Source organism: Dasypus novemcinctus, chromosome 2 (genome assembly GCF_030445035.2).
Source record: "Dasypus novemcinctus isolate mDasNov1 chromosome 2, mDasNov1.1.hap2, whole genome shotgun sequence".
Taxonomy (NCBI): domain Eukaryota; kingdom Metazoa; phylum Chordata; class Mammalia; order Cingulata; family Dasypodidae; genus Dasypus; species Dasypus novemcinctus.
Window position 1 is genome coordinate 52,735,386 of NC_080674.1, and position 25,416 is coordinate 52,760,801.

General features: G+C 37.3%; 1 protein-coding gene and 1 long non-coding RNA gene across 7 annotated transcripts in view; one reads left to right on the forward strand and one right to left on the reverse strand.

The window, feature by feature from the left end:
• Window positions 1–9,835: 9,835 nt before the first annotated feature.
• On the reverse strand, window positions 9,836–23,438 carry LOC101413470 (uncharacterized). Of its 5 annotated transcripts, XR_009188376.1 has the most exons (5): window positions 23,354–23,438; window positions 22,809–22,985; window positions 20,669–20,730; window positions 11,689–16,030; window positions 9,836–9,955 (listed from the first exon to the last, which is right to left on the reverse strand). It is a non-coding gene; the product is annotated as an uncharacterized lncRNA (long non-coding RNA). The 5 variants fall into 5 exon arrangements; XR_011645738.1 differs by having other exon boundaries at window positions 9,836–11,966; XR_009188371.1 differs by having other exon boundaries at window positions 9,836–16,030.
• Window positions 23,439–23,516: 78 nt separating this feature from the next.
• The window catches only part of ITGA1 (integrin subunit alpha 1), a 186,422-nt gene continuing 184,522 nt past the window's right edge, over window positions 23,517–25,416 (forward strand). Inside the window, exon 1 of one of the 2 annotated variants that reach the window (XR_009188370.2) lies at window positions 23,517–24,028. Coding sequence is in view for 1 of the 2 variants with exons in the window: in XM_058308837.1 (XP_058164820.1) it covers window positions 23,968–24,028 (61 nt within the window). In the remaining variant the exon portion in view is untranslated. The remainder of the gene's footprint in view (window positions 24,029–25,416) is intronic. The other variant, XM_058308837.1, reaches the window with a different exon arrangement.

Genomic DNA, 25,416 nt, shown 5'->3' on the forward strand with positions numbered 1-25,416 from the left:
AGAGTGATGATGACCTCATAGAATGATTTGGAGACCGTTCCTTCCTCTTTAGCTTTTTTGGAAGAATTTGAGTAGAATTGGAGTTAAGTCTTCTTAGAATGTTTGGTAAAATTTCCCTGAGAAGTCATCTGGTCCGGGACATATCTTGCCAGGAGGTTTTTGATTATTGATTCAATCTCTTTACTAGTAATTAGTTTATTGAGACTCCTATTTCTTTTTGTGTCAGAATAGGCAGTTTGTAAGTTTCTAAGAATTTGTCCATTTCATCTAGGTTATCTAATTTATTGGCCTGTAGTTGTTCATGATATTCTTTTATAGTCCTTTTTTCCCCCAGTGCTGTCAGTAGTAATGCCCCCTTTTCATTTCTGATTTTTGTTATTTGTATATGCTGCCTTTTTTTCTTTGCCATATAGATAAAAGTTTATCAATTTTATCGATCTTTTCAAAGACCCAATTTTTGGTTTTGTTGATTTTCTCTATTATTTTTTTGTTTTCTATTTCATTTATCTCTGCTCTAATCTTTATTATTTCCTTCCTTTTGATTATTTTGAGTTTAGTTTGCTCTTCTTCTTCTAGTTCTTCCAATGTTTAGGTTAGGCCTCTGATTTAAAGTCTTTTCTCTTGTATTCCCAGGTCAGTCTTTCCCAGCCAAAACAAGGCCAGGAACCCAGACTAGGAACACAGACCTGTTCCAAAGTGCACTGGGGAGGGCATCAGGGAGGGTGCCAGGAATCTCCAAAATGACTCCCCAAAGCTGACTTGTTGTTTTTTTTACTTACCCAGAAAATGAAGCCCTTAAACTTGTCCTGAAGAAGTATTGTGTCTTTAACCACCTTCTTCCCAGGCAGTTGGAAAAAAATGGCTTCTTCAAAGCCATGATCAATATTAGCCATGTCCACCCCTCGTCTTGGGGAAGAGGAATTTTTGGTCCGTTTCGGTCACTAGTGAGCTAACTAGGGTTCTGGGCCCCACAGTGGCCTGCAGAGAGAATGGGAGATGGGTGCTGGTAGCTGCTTCACTGAGAGAGCAATTTGCTGTTCTTTAGTGTAATTTACCAGCCTCTTTCACTCCTTCTACCCTGGATGCTGTATAGTGTTTTACTGGGCTCTGGAGCTTCAAAATAGTTATTTCAGACAGTTCTTGCCTGTTCAATGTTCTTGCAGTGGAAGAACTGAATCCTGAAGATCTCTACTCCTCCATTTTCCCACAATCCTCTGTGGCATAGAGTTTTAAAATGGAATATTACAAGATTTGTTTACTCCTATTTAAGGTAATGAAATGTCTTTCTCTTCTCCATTTCTGTTGGGGAAGTGTGGATTAAATGTGACCTTCATAAACAGACATTTAAAACTGTATCCACTGGTTCTTAAAATTTAATGAATTCCACCCTTCATTTCTAAAGACAGATTTTTTTCTGCTTGCACACTTCACCAAAGTGTTCTGGAGCCTGTCTGGCATGATGCTGAGCTCTGAACACAAGACAGCCTCACTTGGTTGATTTTTTTTTTTTTTTTGTAACTTCAGTTTATGTACCACAAGTTAGAAATGGAAAATAGTTGTCTCATAGATTTTCTTACTTGAGCCTTAGGCAGTCCTTTTAATGTCAAATTGGTTGCTGTGAGCTTTTTCTCCATTTATAAAGAGTCATTCACACACAACTCAGAGATGGCAAATGCATCCTAATAAACCTTGGCTTATGCAAATGATAGAGATGCCACAGTTTGAGAGAGAAATTGGTGTTTTTACAACAGTACACATACGGAAAAATATATATTGTGAAGAGAGAGAGTCAGGATGCTTATAACTGAATTGTTACTTGCCTATTCTTATGGTTTAAATAATATTTAACTCTTACATACATACACCTAATTTTATTTTATAAAGTTTTCATAATGTATTATATATTGCTAGATTCTGAATAGAAATGATACTACTAACTGTGGATTAAAGTCACTTGAATTGCTTAGCTGTTCCTTCCCATCCATGCATGAAGAGTCTGCCTATTCTATTTGTTCAAGCCTTCCTTTGGCTAATCCTTTGTCTCTCCAGGCTCTAAAGGTAGAGAGGTGAGAAATGGCAGGAAATGGTTTTTGATTTTCTTGTTCTTCCCATGTTTTCCTTCTTCCTACAGTCTCCATCTATACATGCCATGATTCATTCCTACTTTTTATTCACCTCTGCAAATAGGTCACCTTCAATGGAACCTGCTCCTGAAGTTATTTTGCCAATATTAATAATCACTTTTGTTCTAAAATGTATACAACTTCATCAGTCTTTGAACAAAGGTGTGCACATTCATACAGGTATGGGTACTGGGGAAGTTTATGGCATAAAAAAGTTTTCATTTATTTAAACTTTATTTTTACCTTCACTTTTCATATATGTTTAGGTGATCCTTACATGATTTTCACAAAGCTGGTTTCTTCTTGTTATCCAAAAGGCATATTAAATGTCATTTCCTCATTCAAGTATTATCTGACTATCCAAACTATAGTCACCAGCCACTCTGTTTTAATTATCTGTATAATGTTGTGGCATCACAATATTAGCATCTCCCAACTCTTACTGCCCTTTCCTTAAATTAAATTGCAAGCTGGATTCAAGAAGTCACAAAACATGCCTCAGGAAACAATTGCCTGAAAAATCAAGAAATCTTAAAATCAGTAAAACTGTTACTATCTGACCTTTCTCTCCTTGCATAAAAAATATGCGTATCAACTTCTTTCATTATAATCAAAGAAGCATAAAGTAGAAGTCACATCATCCCCTGCATGCCTTGATAAACATCTTTAAATGTATGTGTCTTTTATCTTGAGCTAAGTGCTGCATTCTTTTAGCGTTATGCTTATTTCATGATAAAAGACCCACCAACTTCTTAGCAGTTATGGACAATCGAACTTGGAACTATCACCTCTCTTCCTGCCACCAAGGATGAGGATTTTACTAAGACCCTTAATAAAATTTCATGTCCTCGCCGAGCTGGATTTGTCTGAGTTCCTTGGGTCTGATATCTCCCTCTCAGTTTGGTGAGAAACTGTCAGTTTGTACACCTCCTCACTATACTCAGAACAAATATGTATTTCTATCGGACATACAAATAGGAATCTATTCATTAATTGTTTATTGTTTAACTCCTCCCAACAAAGTATAAGTGTTATGAGTTTATAGACTGTGTCTATCTGACTCACTACTTGAGAATGCCCTTGTAAATAGTAGGTGCTCAGTAAAGTAAGAAGAATGAATGAATGATGTATACAAACCCTCTTATCTGGGAACAGCAGTCACTTAACTAGCAGAATAATGTTCAGTAGATATTATGAACATATAAGATTGCATGATCTTTCACCTGTACCTAATCCTGCCTTACCTTTGTAGAATCAGTCAGTGCCAACAGGAGACTACATATGATTAAACGCTTTTATAAACTGATGTGCCATAAAGCAGAACTCCATTATAACATAGATTATAGTAGATATATTCATGAAAGGCATATACAAATTGGTTCCAAAAGTAAAATTCAACAAAAGGATACTAACATGTGACTTGAGTAAGCTATTGGATTAAACTGTGCTATTTCATTCCTCTTAAATAATCGCTATTATGTAACAGGTTCATTCCACCAAAAATTATGGCAAGGACTAAGAGAGGCTGGATCATGGGTCTTTATTCCAATGTACAGACAATTATTAAATATACACTCACACTATGAATGTGGATTGTTTAAGAATAAAGTGTTTTTATTGGTGGGTATAAAACATTAACCTCTATGCCTGAAAAGTTTCATAACAAAACCTTGAATTATGTTTTTATTTGACATCAATACATTCCATCTATTAAAGGTCATTTGATTTCCTGTAAACGTAGCCCTATAGCGTGGTACAAATAATAAGCAACACGTTCAGTGATCTCCAGTCATTTAATGTCACACTGTATTTCAACAAAAGCCATTACATCCTGTGTGACAGGAAAATGGGTGGAGGACATTGTATATCAAACTGCCAGAAATCCTTGTTTACAAGGCTGAGTTTTTATGTCCCTGTGTGGCTGTCCAAAACTTTTTCAGTGGGTCATGGCTTTTTTCTAGGAAAGTTATCTTTTAAAACACATTGAGAATTATGTACTCTTATTTAACAAAATATCTAACGCACAAACACAGTATGAAAGAAATTTATTGAATTAAAAGTTTCTATACTACATAAAAATGTTATTAAGAGATAAATATTTGTAAAGTCACTGTATAATAGCCTTGCATATAGAAAGTATTCCATATTTTTTTTTTAAACTACAAATATGGGATCTAAGTCTGAAGACTTTTTTTGGTTCCTGAATAATAAGTATCTTTTTAACAGAAGTTAGAGATGCTACTAATAAGCATTTAAAAGTTTCATTGATTCAAAAGTTGATATATATCTCATGGAATAATCTCCTTTAATTCTTCTAAATAATTTAAGAGACTAATACATGTTCAGCAGTTGTAAATTGCATCACAGTTGCAAACTAAATTTAAACACAGACATCTTTCCACCTTCAGTCTCTGTCTCACAAGAAAACTTCTTCCTCTGACTTGCTGCTTTCTTCTTCAACTCTTATCAACCTCATGCAAATGAAATGGAAGCACTGATTTGTAATCCCCTTTTTTGCCAGAGTTAAAACAATTGGAACAGACACTTCTGCATGTGAATATTTCAAAATCCTTCTTTTTCAGCTACTTAGAAAGCATATTCATTTTTCCTTACTTAGTACTCTCATAGCAGGTTGTGGTGGCTTTGAATAACCCTGAATTCTACCTACCTCTGTTTACTTGTCTCGCTAACTGACCAGAGCACCCTTTAACACTTCCCACTCTATTCCTAGGCCAATATTTAAAAGAGAACCTCTTAGTTCATGTTAATGAAGAAAAGAATTAATATAAATCTGCATATAAAGACAAGAGGGTTTCATTTGAGATTTTGTAATTCTTTGCTATATAAATCTTGACTGGCAAGATAATTTTTGGCACACAGAACCAACAAGTAGCAGAATTTCAAGGATAGCTCATTCAGGAGAAAAGCAATCCAATGTCTCCATTTACTCTATTTGTAAACTTCATATTTTCTTTTTGAGCATTCTCTTATTGTATTTTTTCTTCAAATTTATTACAATTTTTAGACTCACAAGGAAAACACCACAGGACATACTGTAGTAATAACAATCATAGTACTGATGATAATTTTTTCCATATTTTAAAAGTATTTAATTCTGCTAGAGTCCCATTAGATAATGTAGACATTCAGTAGAACGCAGCAGTTAATTCCCATATGTTGGCCACAGTTTTCTCTCTGACCTCCTAGAGAGGTGAATTTAAATAATCTTTAAAACGTGAAATTTGGATTCATTGATAAAGCTTAGTATAATTTTATTTATTTGTTTATTTTAGGCAGTACCGAGATTGAAACTGGGACCTCCTATGTACAAAGCAGGCACTCAACCACTGAGCTACACTGGTTCCTAATATCATTTAATTGTCTTCACCTTAGTCCATATTTGCGTAATACCGAAGAGATGCTTTTTTAAAGACTATTAATCCAATGCCTTTTGGCAAGAGGGTTTCTTTCCTAAAATGAGAACCAGAGCTGCACACAAATGTAATATAAGAAAGCTTATTTCAAATATACATTTTTTCACCTTATTGAGGAGAGCATATAGTCTGAATCTCTAGTGTAATTAAGACTGAAATTGAAATTGGCCTTAAAACATCGTCATTGTATAGAAACAAAAGGTACCCTAATATTTCACAACTTTGGACAGGGGCACTTCTAATCTGTGAATCTTCATCTAAGTAGAATATACATGCCATTACTTTAAGCACAAGGAGAGCCCTGGTTGTCAGCTTTGTTTGACCTTTAGAGTTAAGTGTCATTCAGCGATCTAACGGTTTTCAGTAGTACAAATCAATATATCGTTCTGGATGAGAACCCCCTGGTACTCTTCTCCAAGAAAATTATGTCCCTAACTTTCACTCATCCTCATAAATTACCTGTGGGAAAGCCTAAAAATTAGAGGGACCTATCAAAAACACTTACCTTCCCTGTGGCAGTTTAATCCTATTTATGAATTCAAAAAAAGGAGATATTGATTATGTTTGTAAACTGGTCTGTTCCTCTGGGTGTGATACCCTTTGATTGTATTAGATTCAGCTAAGACGCCTTTGATTAAATTATGTTAAGATTAGGGCTCTGATCCAACCACGCCATTAGAGTGTGACAGTGTTGAGTCCCAGTCCCTTTGGGGATAAAACAGATGCTCACATGGAAGTAAACACACTGAGAATAACATAGAGGAAGAGAGACAGGATCCTGTGGCTCCAGGAAGAGAGATAAGCCTGATAGTTCACAGCTGGCCTTGTGGAGAGAGCAGAGCAGTAGAGCCTGGAAAGAGACAAGCCCCAGGAAGAAAGACAAGCCTGATGCCAGCCTACAGCTGAGATTGGAAAGGCTGGGACTACGGAAGCTTAAGAGAAAGAGAAGGCTGAACCCTCGCAGACATCACCCGCCATCTTGCATCAACACTTGGCAACAGACTTTGGGTGAGAAAATACCTCTTAAGTAACCTTGAGTTGGACTCTTTAGAGTCTGATAACTGTAAACTTCTACCCCAAATAAATATCCTTTATAAAAGCAAAGAGTTCTGGTACTGTGCATCAGTACCCTTTCTGCTGACAAATTCATCCCCCAAGTACCACCACATATAAACTGGGCCTAGAAGTTGGGAGCAGGGACAGAGAGAGGTCCTGTCTGCATGAATGTTGGGGCCCCAAAGGCCCTGCAGCTTTTTGGGAACTTCTCAATTACATAATTACACAGAAAAGCTCTGGAAGGCCCACTCACTGAGGAAGTGTGGCAGCCAAACTAAGAAATGAAGCATTGATTCTTCTCCATTTGCTCCACCCACAAACCCATTCTGTGCCCTTTTCTGCTGTGCTCTCTCTGTGTTCCATGGGAGATTAACTCCTATGGACAGTGGGGTCCTTCACCTGCTGGAGGGTTGCAGAATACTGGAATGCAGAGGGAGAGAGAAGCCAGGGATTTCTTCCAGTCCTCCCTGACTCTCTAACCATCTCAGATCCTGCCCTCCCCACCCCCATGCTGGCTGCCTCCTTCTACAACAACAACTTCTATTATGCACCCGTCTCTTTTCAAGGCTCCAACTCTCAGTGAACTCCAGTAGTTGCATCTCCTCCCTTTGCACCTTGAGGCAGGGGGGTGAGAGAGGTAAGGGGCTGGAGGTTGGAGTGGAGGGATGGGGGGAACAGCTTCCTGACGTTATTAGTGTCTGGGTGCCTCAACATCCCTTGCTGGTTCCCTTAGCCTTGCCTACACCTCTGCACATAGCCCCTTTATTGAATTCTACTCAAACTCCCAACCAATTGTAACTTCTACTTCCTGACTGACAGATGGGAGATAAATACACAAATACGTACATATATACATATATAAATGTATGTATGGGGCCAGAGGGGACTCACTCCCAGTGAGGGAGCTTTGATTTCTACAGAAAAGAGCCAAAGACTGCAGAAACTTTTCCTTAAATGAAGTGAGAAAGAGAAGAGAGTGAGAGGAAAGGAAGTAGCGGCAATTTCTTCTTTGCCTAAATAAAATATTTTTTCAGTTCTTGATGTCTGATATGTATTTAAACCAAAAATAGGTAACACTGTAGTGATGTTTTTCTGCTCTCACTGGTAATGTCAAAATTTAGTAACTTGCCCATAATATAAGATTACTTAAATCTTTGCATCCATTTAGGTAGAAAATATTCTGGTACTTCAACCAAGCATGTTATCTAAAAGATAGAATAATGCATATTGTACACACACAATACATATTACACAGCCATCAGTCTGTGACAGCATCATGAAATTAACAAAAACAGCCTGGTTTGTATTTAAGAAATGTAAGTATTTTTTTAAAAATCACTGAGTACTTTGTTGATACTCTTATTTACTGCTATTGGAAGTCATATCATTTCAAGGTTTATTTCCTAACTGAATAGATTTCAAGGTTTGTTTTATTTCATAAAGTTTTTGAGATAAATATTCCCACATTACCAGTGAATGCAGGAAAACATCACTACTGTTGTTACAGTCATTTCTTGAGATTTTCAAACGCCACTTTTCATTCCAAAAACTTCTAACATGATGTGCACAATGAACAGGAAACAGATGTGTCCTAGAGATTTAGTCTAGTATTTTGTGTATATTAACTGCAAACAGACAGGAATTAAATTGCCATCTTAACATAAAGCTAATCCTCTAAAAAAACTTTTATGTATTCCCAGATTGTACATACACAGAATTAAAACAAAAACAAAAACTAACAAACACCAGAATAAGGTTTCAATATCAGTAATTTCATTTATTATATCATGGTGAAATTCTTAACACCCAAGTAAAACAGAGATACTGCCCCAGCCTTCCTAATGGAGTAATTGTGAAATTCAAATATAATAATAAATGGAACTCTTCTCAATTAATGATAGAAGGCCATACAAATAATACTTACTATGATATTTCCTGAGTGTTTATAAAATGTCAAACTGTTCTTAAATTTGGAAAGAAATTAGTAATCTTTGCAACCATGATGGAAGATAATGTATATCATTTAGAAGCCTGTGAAGTTATAATGTAAAGGCAATAAAGGAAGCAAAAAGGTAAAATATTGTGAGAATCATATAACTAAGTAAACAGGAGAGCTTTCTTAAATAACCTCAGCTTGTGTGTCTGCATAGACCAGTGCCATACTGTGACAGTTAATGTTCTAGGATGTTTGTGTGGTTTATTTTTTATGTTTTTAAAGATTTTACCTATTTTTTATTTATTTCTCTCCCCTTCCCTTCCCCCCAGTTGTCTGCTCTCTGTGTCCATTTGCTGTGTGTTCTTCTGTGACCACTTCTATCTTTATCAGTGGCACGGGAATCTGTGTCTCTTTTTGTTGCCTCATCTTGTTGTGTCAGCTGTCCGTGTGTGCAGCGCAACTCCCGGCCAGGCTGAACTTTCTTTCGCACTGGGCGGCTCTCCTTTCGGGGTGCACTCCTTGCGCGTGGGGCTCCGCTATGCAGGCGACACCTCTGCGTGGCATGGCACTCCTTGCGTGCATCAGCACTGCACATGGGCCAGCTCCACAGAGGTCAAGGAGGCCCGGGGTTTGAACCACGGACCTCCCATGTTGTAGATGGACGCCCTATCCATTGGGCCAAATCCACTTCCCTGTGTGTGTTTTAAATGCTATGACACAGAGGAGTGGTTTTATTCTACAGCCTTGATTACTTTCTCACTGAAAAAGAGTTAAGCTTTTTGTTTTTCCCAATTGTAAAACCCCCACTCCTAGAATATAAGGTTACTATGAGTCTCTCTCTTTCATTTTACCAACTTTGAATTCCATTTAACAGTTTTATGAATAAAGGATGGAATAATTCTTACATAAGCAACTGGAGTTAATTATAGACTGCCAGCAGTTGCTTACTTGTGATTTTAATTCTGTTCTTTCTTCCTGTTTTCAGTTTTAGAATCTAACTTTGTTAGGAGAGATAACAATCACATGTTCAATGGCAGCGAGGGACCCAATGGAGACAGAAGCCCTCTGTAAGGCCCATTTTGTCCATGGTGTCATATTGTTGTCAAGAGTTCTTTTCCACTGACCACAGTCTATACTTTCATTTCTTGTCTGCTTTATACAAGTTCCTTAAAATTTTATGATCAACTGAGATATTCTGGGTAGAGTTTGTTTTCTCTAACACTCATTCTAATTAGTATATATTATGGAACCAATGCCTCAGTAAGATATTAAACAAACTACTACCATTTAAACAAGCAAACAGTATGTATTTTCAAGAATTCTGGTGGTTTATTTCTTTCTGTCATCATTGTCAATGCAGTACTTCATGTTGTTCTCCAGAATTTTTACATGCATCATGTTGAGAACTGAAAAAGAATATTTTTCACTTGTTTTGTATCTATATGCAAAGCAGCAAAATTGCTGCAGGGTAGTTTAGTCTATAACCTAATACCAAACCAGTCTGTTATATACTCCTACACACTACAAAAGAGCAAGATTGGCAGTGACTGGGAATCATTGAACATTCCAGATAATGTCGGTGTGTAAACACAAGTAATCAGTTTTACCAAAAGTTAAAGAACCCATACCTCAGTAGTTCTACTACTGTGCATATAGACCAAACCTCTCAGTCCTACCTACCCTCCTCACGTTCATTACCAGGGCATTACCATTTGTTTTAGCAAGAGTTTTATTAAGATAACATATAATTAATCCTTGTAGATGGACCAAGTCCATGGTTTTAATATATTCCCAAAGTTGTACAACCGCTGGCTAATGTCTTAAAATTTTCACATCGCCCCCAAAATCAAAACCCAAAACATATTAGTAGTCATTCCCAACTGAATTAGTACTTGAAAAATACTCCTACAATTAACAACCAAGGACAAGATACCTTCCTTAGTGAATTCTAATGAACAGTTCAAGAACAATTAATATCAATCCTACACAAATTATTTCAGAAATTGGGGGTGGGGGGAACTTCCCAAATCACTCCAAGACAAGGAAATCTCTGATAATAATGCCAGATGAAGATATCACAAGAAATAAAATTACAGACCAATATGCCTCATAAGTGTAGACAAAAAAATCCTTAAAATATATTTATAAATGAAATTCAAAAACATATAAAATGGATTATACAATAATTTTGAGATTTATTTCTAGAATGCAAGATTGATTAAGCAGCAACAAATTAATTAATGCAATGCACCATAAAAATAGAATAAAGAACAAAAAAAAGATCATTTCTATATATACTGAAAGAAAAATTCAATAAACTCCAAAATTTATTCATGAAATCTCTCAACACACTAGGAATTTTTAATTTCAGTTATTATACTTTTCAACTTCATAATTTCTATTTTTATATTAGTCATTCTTTTATTCTATATTTGGCAAGACATCATTCTCATGCTTTTAATTATTTCTTTAGACATGGTTTTCTTTAGTTCTTTGAACATATTATAATAGCAAAGGTTTTTTTCTAACAAGTCCAAGTCTGGAATTCCTCAGAGACAGTTTCTATTGCTGCCTTTTTCCCCATGTATGGGCCATACTTTTCTGTTTCTTTGCATGTTTCCATTTTTTTTTTTACATAAAACTGGCTATTTTAGACATTATAATGGACCAACTCTGGAAATCAGATTCCTCATCTCCCTGTGCTGTGTTTTGTTGCAGTTTGTTGCTGTTTCCTCTGCTATGTGTTTAGTAACTCTCCTGGACTAAGTCTGTAAAGCCTTTATTCTTTGTCTCATGTGGCCAATGAAGTCTCTGCTCAATTAGCTTAGTGGTTAGGTAATGATCAAACTGAGATTTCCTTAAATGCATTGAAGCAATAAGTCTCCCAGAGAAGTCTCTCACGGTGTTTGGGCACACCTATAAAGCTCCAGTATGCTGTTTACAATTCTTAGCCTTCACTTTCAGACTGCCCTAAGCCTCAAAGTCAGCCAGAGGTGAGAGATTATGATCTTCTCGGTCTTTCCTGGTCATGCACACAGCCCTGCCCACGACTGTTGTAGTCTAGACTCCCAAAATATGTTGGACTTTTTCAAAGTTCCCCGTTGACATCTTCTTCCCTTATTATACTTTTTATACTTACCTCCTGAAAGACCTAATCAGTATTTCTGTTTCAGGCAGCTGTTAGGTCAAACTATTGTCACTGGAGTTTTTGACAAATGTCTTAGAGATACGGTTGCTCCCGCAGAGCTAGCACTGAGATAGGTCAAATAAAGACAAATCCTGAGAACGGAGTTTTCAAGGAGCTGTCCGATGATGACTCTCTGGGAATGGAGTTTTGATGAGTTTAAACCTCTTCTGCTACCTCCATTGAGTGTTAGTTTGTTTTTCACATCTACTATAGTTGTGAGGCCATTGGAGCTGGGGAGAAGGAATGAAAATATATTATATTAAAATGCTACAAAGTTTGCTCTTCTTACTGAGATTCAGCTGTGTTTTTTAGGGTATTTTTAAAACAAAGTATACCAGATACATGAGAAAGAACACAGAGCTTTCATGCACAGGTTGAAAAATTGTGAAACAGTGAACATGCCCATATAACCACCACCCAGATCAAGAATTAGATCATTATGGGCACCCAGATGCCCCCTTTTAACCCTCCTTTCCAAGAGGTAAGTTCTGTCTAACATTATAGATTGGTTTCATTTACTTTAAAACTTAATAGAAATAGAACCATAGAGTAGGTATTATTTTGTGCCTGACTTCTTTCATGCAATAATATTATGCTTGTGATACTCATCCATAACTTTTTGTGGTAGCAGTAGCCCATTCATTTTCGTGGCTGTTCAGGATGCCATTAAATGAATATACCACATTTAATCTATTATTCTGTTGATGGACATTTGAGTTGGTCCCAGTTTGGGGTTATTATGAATAATGCTGATACGCATTTTCTTATTAATGCCTTTTGGTGCACTTAGGTTCATGTCAGCTGTTTTTCTTGATTTTTTGATTTGCACAAGCTTTTGGTTAATTCCAGAGTTCTGAAAAAAATAATTTTGACATTTTTTGCCAACATTATTGTTGCTTTTATGTAGGGATGGATTTTTGAAGGTCCTTTCTCCACAATTCTGGAAATGCTTCTTCCCCTAAATTGGTTTTCATCTTGTACAAATACACTTATTACTCTAGTCTACACAATATGAGTTTTCGTTAAGATTTATCCATGGAATAAAAATACCATCCTTACTCTTAAGAGCTAAGTTTTGGTCACCACAAGGTAGAACATCCTAATTAAACCTCCCAAATACTGGTGAAATAAAATAGAAAACAATCTTAAAACTGACTACTATGGAGATGATAAGAAAATTCTAAATATTACAACTGTAGCTAGATTGAATTTATATCTAAGAATTAGATTCTACTTGTAGAATTTTTTGGGAGTAGTAAGAATGACTTATAAAATCTTGCAAGAGACTAACGTAAATATCTAGTTATGATAAAGTCAAGTGCCATATATATTAATACATAGTTTACAAATTTCTAGGCCTTGCTTCTAAGCACTTTAATTTCCAATTTTGCTTAGCTCTCATAAAACCTCCCAGATTAACGAATAAAAATTGTTTTTTTATAAATATTTCAGGGATGCTTTCACTCTTTGCCAGCTCAGATGAAGCTATTAAGCTGGTTCCAGATAGTCCCACACAAAGACAGGTGGACAGGAGGTTAGACAGCACTTTCTTTTCTTCGAGTAGGGTGTTTAAAGTAGCATGGGCTCTTGAATGTTCTATTGTCTTCATGGATAGTAAGATGAGAATTGACTTAGGCCATCACCAGGCTGACACAACACCTGACTGCTGCTGATGGGAGGACTCTAAGGCCCTATACCCTGGTACAGATGATATATTCCCCTTATCCAAAGAGTAAGTGTTAGGCTTGTGGCTAGCAGGAAAGCATTCCATAAGTCCCTGTGAAGCTGAATGCAGAAATGCTCATTCTACCCTCATCACTGCAGTTGATCTAGGTTCAATTCCCCATCCTAGGACCCACCAACTTCTTTCCATTCTCATACCTATTTCTTTTTCCCCCAAAGCCTTCGACAACTTCAGATCTCCTAGAAAAAGAAAAACTGTTTCTTCCTGGTTATCTATTCTTTCATTTTTCTTTTATTCTCTGTAGTACTTAAATTTTAAAATACATTAACCTCAGGGGTAAAAAAGGAGGAGGGCAAAACACTGAATTAATTTAAGAACCCTGGATTGATTGACTTGATAGTAAATTGACTGTCTTTTCTTAGTACATTGGGGGATTGGGAGCAAAATTTAGTTTAATAAAAACTTCCCTTTTATACAGTTAGTTTTGTGACTGTGCATTTCATCACTATAGCATAAATGTATACTTGTGTAATTAATGATATCACTTTATAATTACCATTACTAATACAATTAATATTACAATTACATGCACAATTACTGTTCGTTTTTCATGCTTTCTATGGCTTAGATAAATTTAGCACTAACTCCATGTTGGATCATAACTTTTCTCTTTTCTTTTGTGGCACGTCTGGGACCACAGGAAAGGAACACCTGGGCCAGCGCTAATATTTACGGCCATAGTTTTGAACTTCCAAGACTCTCCATTTCAAACCTTGCTCCACAATGCTTCCATCTTCCTCACCTTGGCTTTTCATTCTGCTTTACTAATCTCTGTAGTGGCTCTTAACTCCCAATCTCTGTCTCTTTTCACTTGACTGCCTGGTTTCCTTTTCTGGAGAGAGAACAACTGGTAATGTTGTATGAAAAGCCCCAGTACAGGAGCTTTGAAAGAGTCCTTGCCCAACACATCAAGGTCTTGGGTGACTATGCGTCCATGGCCCCTTTATCCCAGGATAAAGACCAAAAAGCTTAAAATATGTAAATCCCTATTAGATGCTGTCCAACTGGAGTATCTAAAATTTCTCTAGACGTCCTGATCAGTGGCTTCATTTTTACATTCTTCAAATTTTAAAAGAACCACAGAATATTATCCTTCTTGACTTCCTGCGTTCTGTCATAGGCAAATGTCCAATTGCTACCATTAATCTGGTAGTGCATATAATTTTATTTATGAAAGTTTCACAGTTTTCTTTGTAGCTTTAACATATTCCATTTCTTTTGCTACAAAAATAAGATCAAATCAGTGCACTTCAGGAAACAAAGAGCAAAAATAAAAAGTAGAGTATAAAACATGTTTGAACTTGTCATTTAGAACTTCGAAAACATTCTCTGCTTATAAGAAGTCCAAATTTATTGACATCTTTCTATGATCCTTTCGAATCTGGCCTCAATTTCATTGGCTTTTTAAGTGTTATTGCAATGTCTTCATCTATTTTATGTTGCCTCTGCCGAGAACGTCCATTACCCATTTTTCTCCACCTGCCCCTGCCCACTTCCTGCCAGGCTAATTTCCAATAACACCATCTCTATGAAACCTCATTCCACATTCTCATCTTTCTCCTACTGAATTTATTTAGCCTCCATTTTAGGACTCATCCAATGTAATTAGAAAGATAATTTTATGCAGGTCTGTGAATTTTCTTGAGGTTAAGTTCTATGACTACAGAACCTAGGAGACCCCTGCTACACAGAAGTAACTCCATAAATGTTTGAATGAATGAATTACAGGAGGGCAGACACTGCAGGGGATAAAAATAAGTCAACATGTTTATATGGATGATGACTTAGTGAAGCATATAAGAAATTTGCATAATCATAGAACAAGTTTTTTAACTGGCACTATTTCAGGGCCAAATAATAACCTCTTTCTCCCTTGAGGTATTTTTTAATTTTTTTGATTAATTTTTTAATTTTTAAAGTAGCTTTAGATCACATGACTGTTATATAAAAAAATATAAGAGAGTCCCATATGTCCTACTTCCTCCCCCTCCCACACTTTCCCACATCAACAACATCCCTCATTAGTGTGGTACATTGTTACAATTGATGAACACATATTGAAGCATTGCTACTAACCATGGATTACAATTTACATTGTAGTTTACGCTCTGTCTCGTACAATTTTGGAGGTTATGTCAAAATATACAATGGCCTGTATCTGTCAATGTGATGTCTTGCAGGACAGCTCCAGTGTCCTGAAAATGCCCCATATTATACCTATTTTTCCCTCTCCCATCCCATAGAACTTCTGATGGCCACTGCCTTTATATCAATAATGAGTTGTTCCCTTGCTAGAATTATAATAAATCTAAAGTTGAATCATAATAAGTATACTTTAGTCCATTGTTCATTCCTCAATATTGAGCAATTTTAACTGAGAGGGAGCTTAGATCCCATGGGGCAGATAGATGGAACTATCTTGCTTGCAGTTGCAGACACTGTCTGTTCCTTGGGATGGGCGTTGTCCATCATCATCTTGTTAGTTGTCCTGGGTGAGTCCAATAAACTGGAGAGTAGGTGTTGCAACTCTGCTGAAATTCAGAGCTCAGCCTGCACATGAATGGATCAAAGATTTAAGTCTCTGTATTTTTTATTTTTTTAATTAAAGACAAAGAGGGAAGTGGACTTGGCCCAGTGGTTAGGGTGTCCCCCTACCACATGAGAGGTCCACGGTTCAAACCCTGGACCTCCTTGACCCCTGTGGAGCTGGTCTACATGCAGTGCGGATGCGTGCAAGGAGTGCCTTGCCACACAGGGGTGTCCCCGCATAGGGGAGCCCCACGTGCAAGAAGTGCGCCCCATAAGGAGTGCCACCCAGAGCGAAAGAAAGTGCAGCCTGCCCAGGAATGGCACCGCACACACAGAGAGCTGACACAACAAGATGACACAACAAAAAGAAACACAGATTCCCGTGCCACTGACAAAAACAGAAGCGGACAAAGAAGAACATGCAGTAAATAGACACAGAGAACAGACAACTGGGGTCGGGGGGAGGGAAGAGAAATAAAATAAATAAATCTTTAAAAAAAAAAAAAAAAGAAAGGGTATTTCCCCACATAAATGTTTAGTAACCCAGTCCTGTTAAACCAAATGCCAAACTTTTTGGATTACATGCTACTTGATCATTTGTCGCAAACCTGGAGATTATAGAACTCAAATACTTTACTTACATTTTAGAAATTGGTTAAAGTAAAATAATTAAATCACCTTGTTCAAGTAATCCTAAAATCTCCTAAAAGCTTAAAATATAATGAACTAACATTTCAAATTAAGGGACCAGAAATGCAGCTAAAATATCACTCACCAATGCTTGTTATTCTGAGTCAGTAAGTGCCACGAATTGAATATTCCTGCCAGGGCACCACCCTGGTACACCCTCCCACACTGACGCCATGGTGTGTCACACATGAGGACATCTGCTAATAAGTCTTAGGGAACTTGCCAACAGTGGTAAGAACTTTACCTCATCAGGATTCTGAAAACAAATGTTTCCATAAGTACCAGTTACCCAGATGTCTTTGGACCAAGATTCTGGCACAGAATTTTTCAGGAAATAGGGTGGGAGGAACACCTATTTGACATTATAAGTGAAAAAACACTCACACCAGAGCATTATGCAATAACAAAAAGCAAATGATTGTTGGTGGTGAAGTTCAAGCTCCACATTGCTGTGACTTTGTTTTAGTTATTAAGGATACACTCACGGATTCTCACAATACAGCCATAACAATTCACATAATCGTTTCACTGGACTCCTTAATTTAACAAACTTAACATGAAACACATAAATGCTAGAACTAAGGTCAAAACTATTGTTTTCCCTTTCTACTTATAAGTGAAAGAAACTAATAGACAGCAGATTTGTAAAGAAACCACTGTTCTACCCATATTTTCCTCCATAGAATCATAGCCCTGGAGCCTAATGTAAAGGAGAAGCTTAAACATTTTTAACCTAGACTAAGCTATCCACATGGGTTAGCTCTGTGAGTCAGCATCACTGTCTTGGAGTAGATTCCCCTAAACCCTATGTAGCACTTTGATATAGTTATGAATTCCAAAAATAGATACTGGATTATTTTTGTAATCTGGTCTGTACCTGGGCATGATTAAATTATGATTAGGGCTTTGATTGAGCCATGTCATTAGGGCATTGAGTCCCCACCTCTTGGTGAGTGAGGACTCACAGATAAAAGGCATGGCAAGGACAGAGTTGAGGGTGTTTGATGTTGGAGTTTTATGCTGAAGCCTTAAGCTGGAGCCCTGGGAATTTAGCTCACAAAGGAAACAGAAGCAAGCCCCAGGAAGAGAGGAAACTGAGCCCAGGAAGAAGCAAGACCTGAGAAGAGAGGAACCCTGAACCCAGAGAGAGGAAAGACTCTGGAAGAGAGGAACCCAGGAAGCCTGAATCTTTGCAGACGTCTGCAGCCATCTTGCTCCAACACATGAAAATAAGACTTTGGTGAGGGAAGTAATTTATGCTTATGACCTGATATCTGTAAGCTCCTACTCCAAATAAATATCCTTTATAAAAACCAACCAGTTTTGGTATTTTGCATCAGTACCCTTTTGGCTGATTAATATACCCTAGAATGGTAAAATTAAAAAACCGAATCTTTATGAAATTTTTGTGAAAATACAAGGAGCTCTAGACAATACTCTTTCTCCTCCTATCCCAACACCTGAGAGTGGAAGGGAGAATGTGGTAGTGTGACTCTTTTGTGAACCCCAGATAAGTATGCTGTTTAATTGATCCATTTCTGAGGGTGTGAATATATTGTGACCTTTGATTAAATTAGAATCCTAATCCTTTTACTAGAGTCCTTTATAAATGGAATGAATATACAGAAAAGAAGGCTGCAGATGCAGAGAAAAACTCCTAAAAGGTGAGAGAAGAAGCCCTGGAAGCCAGAACCTCAGAGCGAGAAAGCCACAGGAGCAGGGAGAAAGCCAGAGGCAGCCAGAAACTGAAAGCAACGGAGCCTGGAGGAGAAGGCAGAGACTGGCACATACTGCCATGTGCTGGACTGCCCACCAGCTGCAGCTCAGGAAGAAAGCATCTCCTGATGATGCCTTGCTTCGAACACTTTTCTCAGCCTTGGAACTCTAAGGCTGTAAGTTAACAACTCTCCATTGTAAAAGCCAACCCATTTCTGGTATATTGCCTTGGCAGCCTTTAGCAAACAAACAGAGGATAAAATCACACTTCGAGCCTATTTTAATTGTATTTGAAATCTCATGTTTTAGCTTTTTAACAAATATGATTATTTGTATTTTTCTCAAAAAAAACCCCACTATTTAACATACATTTTAAAAATTATCTATTCTTGAGTAAAATTAACACACACTCCCTGTCCCAGGTAGGAGTACCTTATTTATTCCATGACTTCGAAGATCCATGATGTTAGTACTAAAGAACACCAGAAGCAGCATGCTAGACCCTCTTCTATTCCAAACTCCTAGTGAAATTTTCTTTTTATGTTTTATTTTATTTTAAAACAATTTTCCTTTAACAGCCAGATAATTTGAAATGCAATCCTTCTTAATATCATAATGAATTCTGATGTATTAATACACACCCATTTTATATGAGTATTATCAAGACAATTACCAAATCCAAAATAAATATTCTAAAGGTGAGAATTCCAGAAACAATAATAGAGGTTTACTGCAATGTTTCTAGTCAAACACTGACTTTTATGCTCATCAAATTATATCACACCCTCCACGGCCCACCACACAAAAGGTCTGCCCATGTTTCTATCTAATACTTCTACTACTGGGGAACAGAATGATTAGTATCTACTAAGCATTTACTTTAATGCAGGCACTGAAGAATCTTCAGCAAGAGGCACTATTTTAATTCCCATTTTAGGTTTGAGAAAACTGAAGTGTAGAGAAACTAGATAATTTTCTGTAGTCAGCTACCATGGTTTGGTTCTAGGACTTGAATCCAAGCTGTCTAATTCCAGAACCTATAATCTTATTTAGTATATTACATTGTCTCAAAGAAGAACAGTTTTATGTGAAATAAGTTTCCCTTCTTGAAAATTTTGAAATTTATAATTATGCTCATATAAAAAAATAGTAAAGGTCTTAAATTAATAACCTTACTTCATATCTTGAGGGAGAAGAAAAAGGACAAAGTCAATCCAAAGTCAATCCAAAGTCAGCAGAAGAAAATAAATAATTAAGATTCGAGCAGAAATAATTGAAATACCAATAGAAAAACAAATTGAGAGAATCAACAAAACAAAAAGTTAGTTGTTGAAAAAAATAAGTAAATTTGAAAAAACTTTAGTTTTACTAGCAAAGGAAAAAGAGAAAAGACACAAAAAACTAAAATCAGAAATGAAAATGGTAATATACTACTGGCTTTACAGAAATAAAAAGGGATATAAGAGAATTCTATGAACAATTGTATACCAACAAATTTAATCATCATGATGAAATGGAAAAATTTCTAAAAAGATACAAATTGCCTAAATTAACTCAAGAAGAAATAGAAAACCTTAATAACTTATAACAAGTACGGAGATTCAATAAATAGTCAGAAATCTTCCACCAAAGAAAAGCCCAGGATCCATGGCTTGACAGGCGAATTTTAACAAATGTTTTTAAAAAATTAACATTGATCATTCTCAAACTCTTTCAAAGTATTCAAGAGGAGGAAATACTTTCTAATTCATCCTTTGAGGCTATCACTACCCTGGTACCAAAGTCTGATAAAGACATCACAAGAAAAGAAAATTACAGACTGATTTCCCTTATAGATATAGATGTAAAACCCTTTTAAAAAATACAGGCAAATTTAGCAGAAGATGAAAAAGATTATTCTTTATGACTAAGTGAGATTTATTCCAGAAACGCAAGAGTGGCTCATCATACAAAAATCCATCAAGGTAATTCACCACATGACTAGTACAAAAGGAAAAAATACATGGTTATTTCAACAGACACAGAAAAGCCTTTTGACAAAACCCGGCACCCTTTCTTGACAGAAACACTCAGTAAACATAGCATCTAAAAGAATAAAATATCTAGGAATAAATTTAGCCAGGGATATAGAAGACTTATCCACTGAAAACTATAAAACACTGCTGAAAGAATTCCATGTTCATGGATTGGAAAACATAATATTGTTAAGGTGTCAGTATTACCCAAAGTGATTTACAAATTCAGCACACTCACCGTCAAAACCCCAGCAGCCTTTTTGTTTTCTGATCTTCAAATTCATGTAGAACTGCAAAGGGCTCAAGATAGCCAAAATAAATTTGAAAATGAGGAACCAAGTTGGAAGACTTACATTTCTTGATTTCAATTTGTAATATAAAGCTACAGTAATCAAAACAGTGTGGTACTGATGTAAAGTTTGATCATTGGAACAGAAGTGAAAGTCTAGAAATAGATGCACACATCTATGGACAACTGATTTTTTACAAGGGTGCCAAGGGTGCAATGGGGAAAGAATAATCTTTCCAACAAATGGTATTGGGAAAACTGGATATCCATATGCAAAATAATGAAGTTAGATCCTCACCTCACACCACATACCAAAATTAACTCAAAATGGATCAAAGTCCTAAATATAAGAACTGAAACTATAAAATTCTAGAGGATAACATAGGGGCAGATATTCATGACCTGGGACCCAATAACAGATTCTTAGATATGACAACAAAAAACTTGAGTAACAAAAGAAACAATAGATAAATTTGACCTCATCAAAATTAAAAGCTTTTGTACATCAAAGAACATTATTAAGAAAGTGAAAAAGCAACCTACAGAATGGGGAAAAAAAAATAATTGTAAAACATATCATATAAGGACTCAAAATCTAGAATATATAAAGAAATTTTACAGCATAACAATAAAGACAATCAATTATAAAAAAATGGGCCAATGTCTTCAATAGACATTTTTCCAAATGATATACAAATTTGTATATCTTTCCAAAAGATATACAAATGGTCAACAAGCATATGAAAAGAAACTCAATTCTATATTTCTATAATCTGGAAAATGCAGACCAAAACCACAATGAAATATGACTTCATACCAACAAGGATGGAACGTAATTAAAAAATGAAAAACAAGTATTTAAGAGGATGCAGAGAAACTGGAACTCTACTACATTGCTGGGAATGTAAAAAGGTTCAGCCACTGTGGAAAGCAATATGGCAGTTCTTCAAAAAAATTAATATAGAATTACTGTGACCAAGTAATTCCATTTCTAGTACTATACCCAAAGAAAGTGAAAACAGGGTCTCAGGTGTACTCATACACCAATATTTGTAGCAGCATTATTCACAACAGCCAAAAGATTGAAACAACAGAAGTGACCATCAACAAATTTGGTACATACACACAATGAAATGTATTTTGGCCATATGAATGAAGCTCTGAGACAAGCTACAACATGGAAGAATGTGGAGAACATTATGCTCAGTGAAATAAGCAAGGCACAAAAGGATAAATATGGGTCAATGTTACTTCTAAGACACATCTAGAAATAGAGAAAGAAAGTAGATAGAAGTTACTGGAGGATGGAGAAAGAAGGAAAGGGGGAGTGTATGGTGGAAATGGAGTCTTTGTAACTAAAATAAAATTTTAAAAAAGAATAAATGATTGGTTTTGTTAGGGAAAAAAGTAAATTTCCCAATAATTATGATTCAGATCATTTATAAATATAATTGACCCTACTTTATTTCAGTAAGTTATCATTTTATAATTTCTTTTTTCATTTTTCCCCTAATAAAATACATTTCCTGTGGCTAGAATGCAAATATATACTATTATCTGTTTATGAGAGCTCTCAACAATTTGGGAAAATATTGTTGGGAAATTATTATGGTTTTTAAATGTCCAATCATTAATCAATTAATTATTATTCATAGATTTTTGCACAAGGTCAAGAGACACAACATAAAATGGAATATATAGACAGTGAGATAAGATGTGCAGGAGGAAAGGCTTTCATTGTCAAGGCTCTCCCAGGAAGAGAAGCAGCAGTAGGCAGGGTGATGGGATGGAGTTCAAGAGGGTAGGAGTAAGACTTGAGAGATTCTCCTTTGGGTGGTGCTCTTGTCCTACCTGGGCCCTGGGCCTTCAGCCTCCTGGTAGAGATGCTTAATTAGCTTCTGTTGAATTGAATTCAGTTCAATTCAATTGATATCCTTCACTATCTTTAATTACCAATGCATTCATCCACTCCTTCCCTTTCTTTGAAATTCTCAAAAATTACTAAACACAGCTACTTTGCAAATAACAAATATTCAGTGAAGCTAAAATATGAATGTGGTTCTTGGCTTATGCAAGCTGTACAACTTACCGGAAAAGGAAACCCTTGCAAACATCTGAGCACTTCTGACCCCAGTCTTCTCAGAAGAGGTATCAAGCCTTAGCATTTTGAGGTACCCAACTTAACCTCCCAAATTCTCAGTTCCGTAGAAGAGTGTGGGGAGGAGCGTACGTGAACATCACTTAATGCACTTTTACTTAAGAAAATCTGTAGAAAGAAGAGTTTCCGTGAGTTCTTTATTAGATTCATTTCCCAGTGTGCAAATATCCTAATTCATCTTAAACAAAATAGCCCACACACATTCCATTTCTAAGGAGACTGTCTCCCTCCCTTCCGCTCCTGTTCCCTCGAGTTAGTCCTTCTCCCTTTTTCTTCAGCTGCTTATCTTCCATTTACCGGTCTTCCCAAAGAAAAGTTTATCTGCAAACATCCTTTTCCCACAAATCACTATAAAAGCGGCAATTCCTCCACAAACGAAAGAAAACCCCTCATTGGGGCATGTCAGGGTGGTAAGGACGCCCAGCTTAGAGGGGACTGTCCGCAAGAGAGGAAAGGGTGACACCAGTTCCGCTCACTTTTACAGGTCAGATCACTTCGGCGTCGTCGGATCCCGGGAAAGCAGCCACCCGTTTCAAAGCGCCCTCCCTGCTCAGAGCTGGGAGAAGCGAGGGGTGTGAAGGCGGAGCCACTGGGCTGGAGACGCCCTCCCGAAGGACCAGCCCCCGCCGCCTTCCTACCACCTTAGGGAGTTAGCATGGGTAGCTGCATCACCCTCTCAATGGAAGGCAGATGTCCCTTTAAGGTTTGCTTTGCAGTCCGTGGACTTTAGCCTAAACACGGACCCGCGAAGCTGGCTTTATTTGTCCATGTCTCGGACACAGCCTGGGAAGCTGCCAGTGGGTTTTCAGAGACCGAGAGTACGAAGGGGCGGGCGATGTGGCATTCCGTCTGGGATGTGAAAAGCTTGGAGCGGACTTAGGAGGCATTTGACGAAAACACAGGAAATCACTCCTCCGCCACTCCTGGGAGCCTGGGCTGGCCGGGGCCAGGAACCGAGACCCGTCGCGGCCCGCGCAGTGGCCCGCAGCAGCCCGCGCAGTGGCCCGCAGCGCGCGGCTCCCGCGCAGAGTCCCGCCCGGTCCTGCCCGCCGAGGCCGCGCGTCCCCGCGGCGCGGCAGCCGCTCGGGTCATGGCCCCCCGTCGCCGTGCCAGCCCAGGGGTCGCTGTCGCCTGCAGCTGGCTTCTCACCGGTGAGCCATCCCGCTTTGCTTAAGCATCTCCTGCGCGTCCAGCGGGTCTTGGGCCAGGATGGGAGGAACACCGAGCTGGGGCCCAGAGTAGCGGGGAGCGCTGATGCACTCGGGGGTGTTGCGGGCGCTCTGGCCAGGTTAGAGCTCAGACAGGAGTTTCTGCGTGTCGGTTTTGATGTGAATTAGCTATGGTGTCTCTTCAAAACCCTCTCTCCCAGTGGCAGGAGAGAGGCAGTGCTGAAAACTTTGCAAGGTAGAATTAAATCACTTTTTGAGTTGTGCTGGAAAAATGCGTAGCATTTTAAGACTCTTTTCTTTGCGAGGGAGGAGGGCTGGGGAGGATGAATAGAGCGCCCCTGATTATATGCGAAGTACCTATACTCACGTTGTTCTAGAGTAGGAAATGTAGTGTGTTCCTGCTGTCAATTATTCAGGATCTTTTTCTCTGCTGCTACAGAACAAGGAAAGAGAGGAATGCAAGTCAAAATTGTTCCTTGTGCTTGAATCATGTTTTTATGTCAATACCCAGAAAGAGAACATACTGAAATTGAAGAGGGAATAACACAGATCAGACCCTTCTTTTTAAAAAGCGAAATATACTATTGTTACTTGTGTATAAATACGTATTTGAAAGGGCGACTTAAAAACACAGTGGATATGCAAAGCTATATTATTATATTATTATATTATTATATATTATATTATTGAATATTTAAAGAAAGATTGAATCACAGCATTTCCAAAGATTTTCCAAATGGTTACTCCATGGTCAGATCTTTTTGTTTACCAGTTACTGAGTGGGTGTGTGTGTGAGGGGTCGGGGGATTGATACGGGGAAAAGAAGATGGTAGATGTGTGAAAGTTATTGGCAGAAGCTTTGTGTGAAAGAAAATCATCTGATTAATTGTTTAATGCTTAGCTTTAACATATCATGGATATTTAACTGTACAGTGTTTTCAGTACTGGCATGCTGATTAGTACCAGTTGATGTGGCATTTTACCATTAAAAACAGAGACCAGACAGCCAATTTAGTCCTGCTTTATTTGACAAAGCATTGTTAACTTTTATGAAGAATGCTTAGGATTCAATAGATTTTTAGCAAGCAGAGCTTTTTTTTTTCATAGTGAGGTGGTAAAAGAGAAAGTTAATAATGAACTACTGGCTCTTTATCCAAACATTTTGTGCTACTGAGGAAATGCCCAATAATCCAAACAGTGGTAACTTCTGAACAGCATTAGAGCCAGTGAGTGGTTTAATTTATCCGCTACTGTCACTTCCTTTTACATATTTTACCTGTTTCCCCTTCAATTCAAACATTTGAAGATTGTTTGCATTTTTTTGTTGTACAAAATCTGAATAGTTTACTTACTATTCATACCTTTTTTAT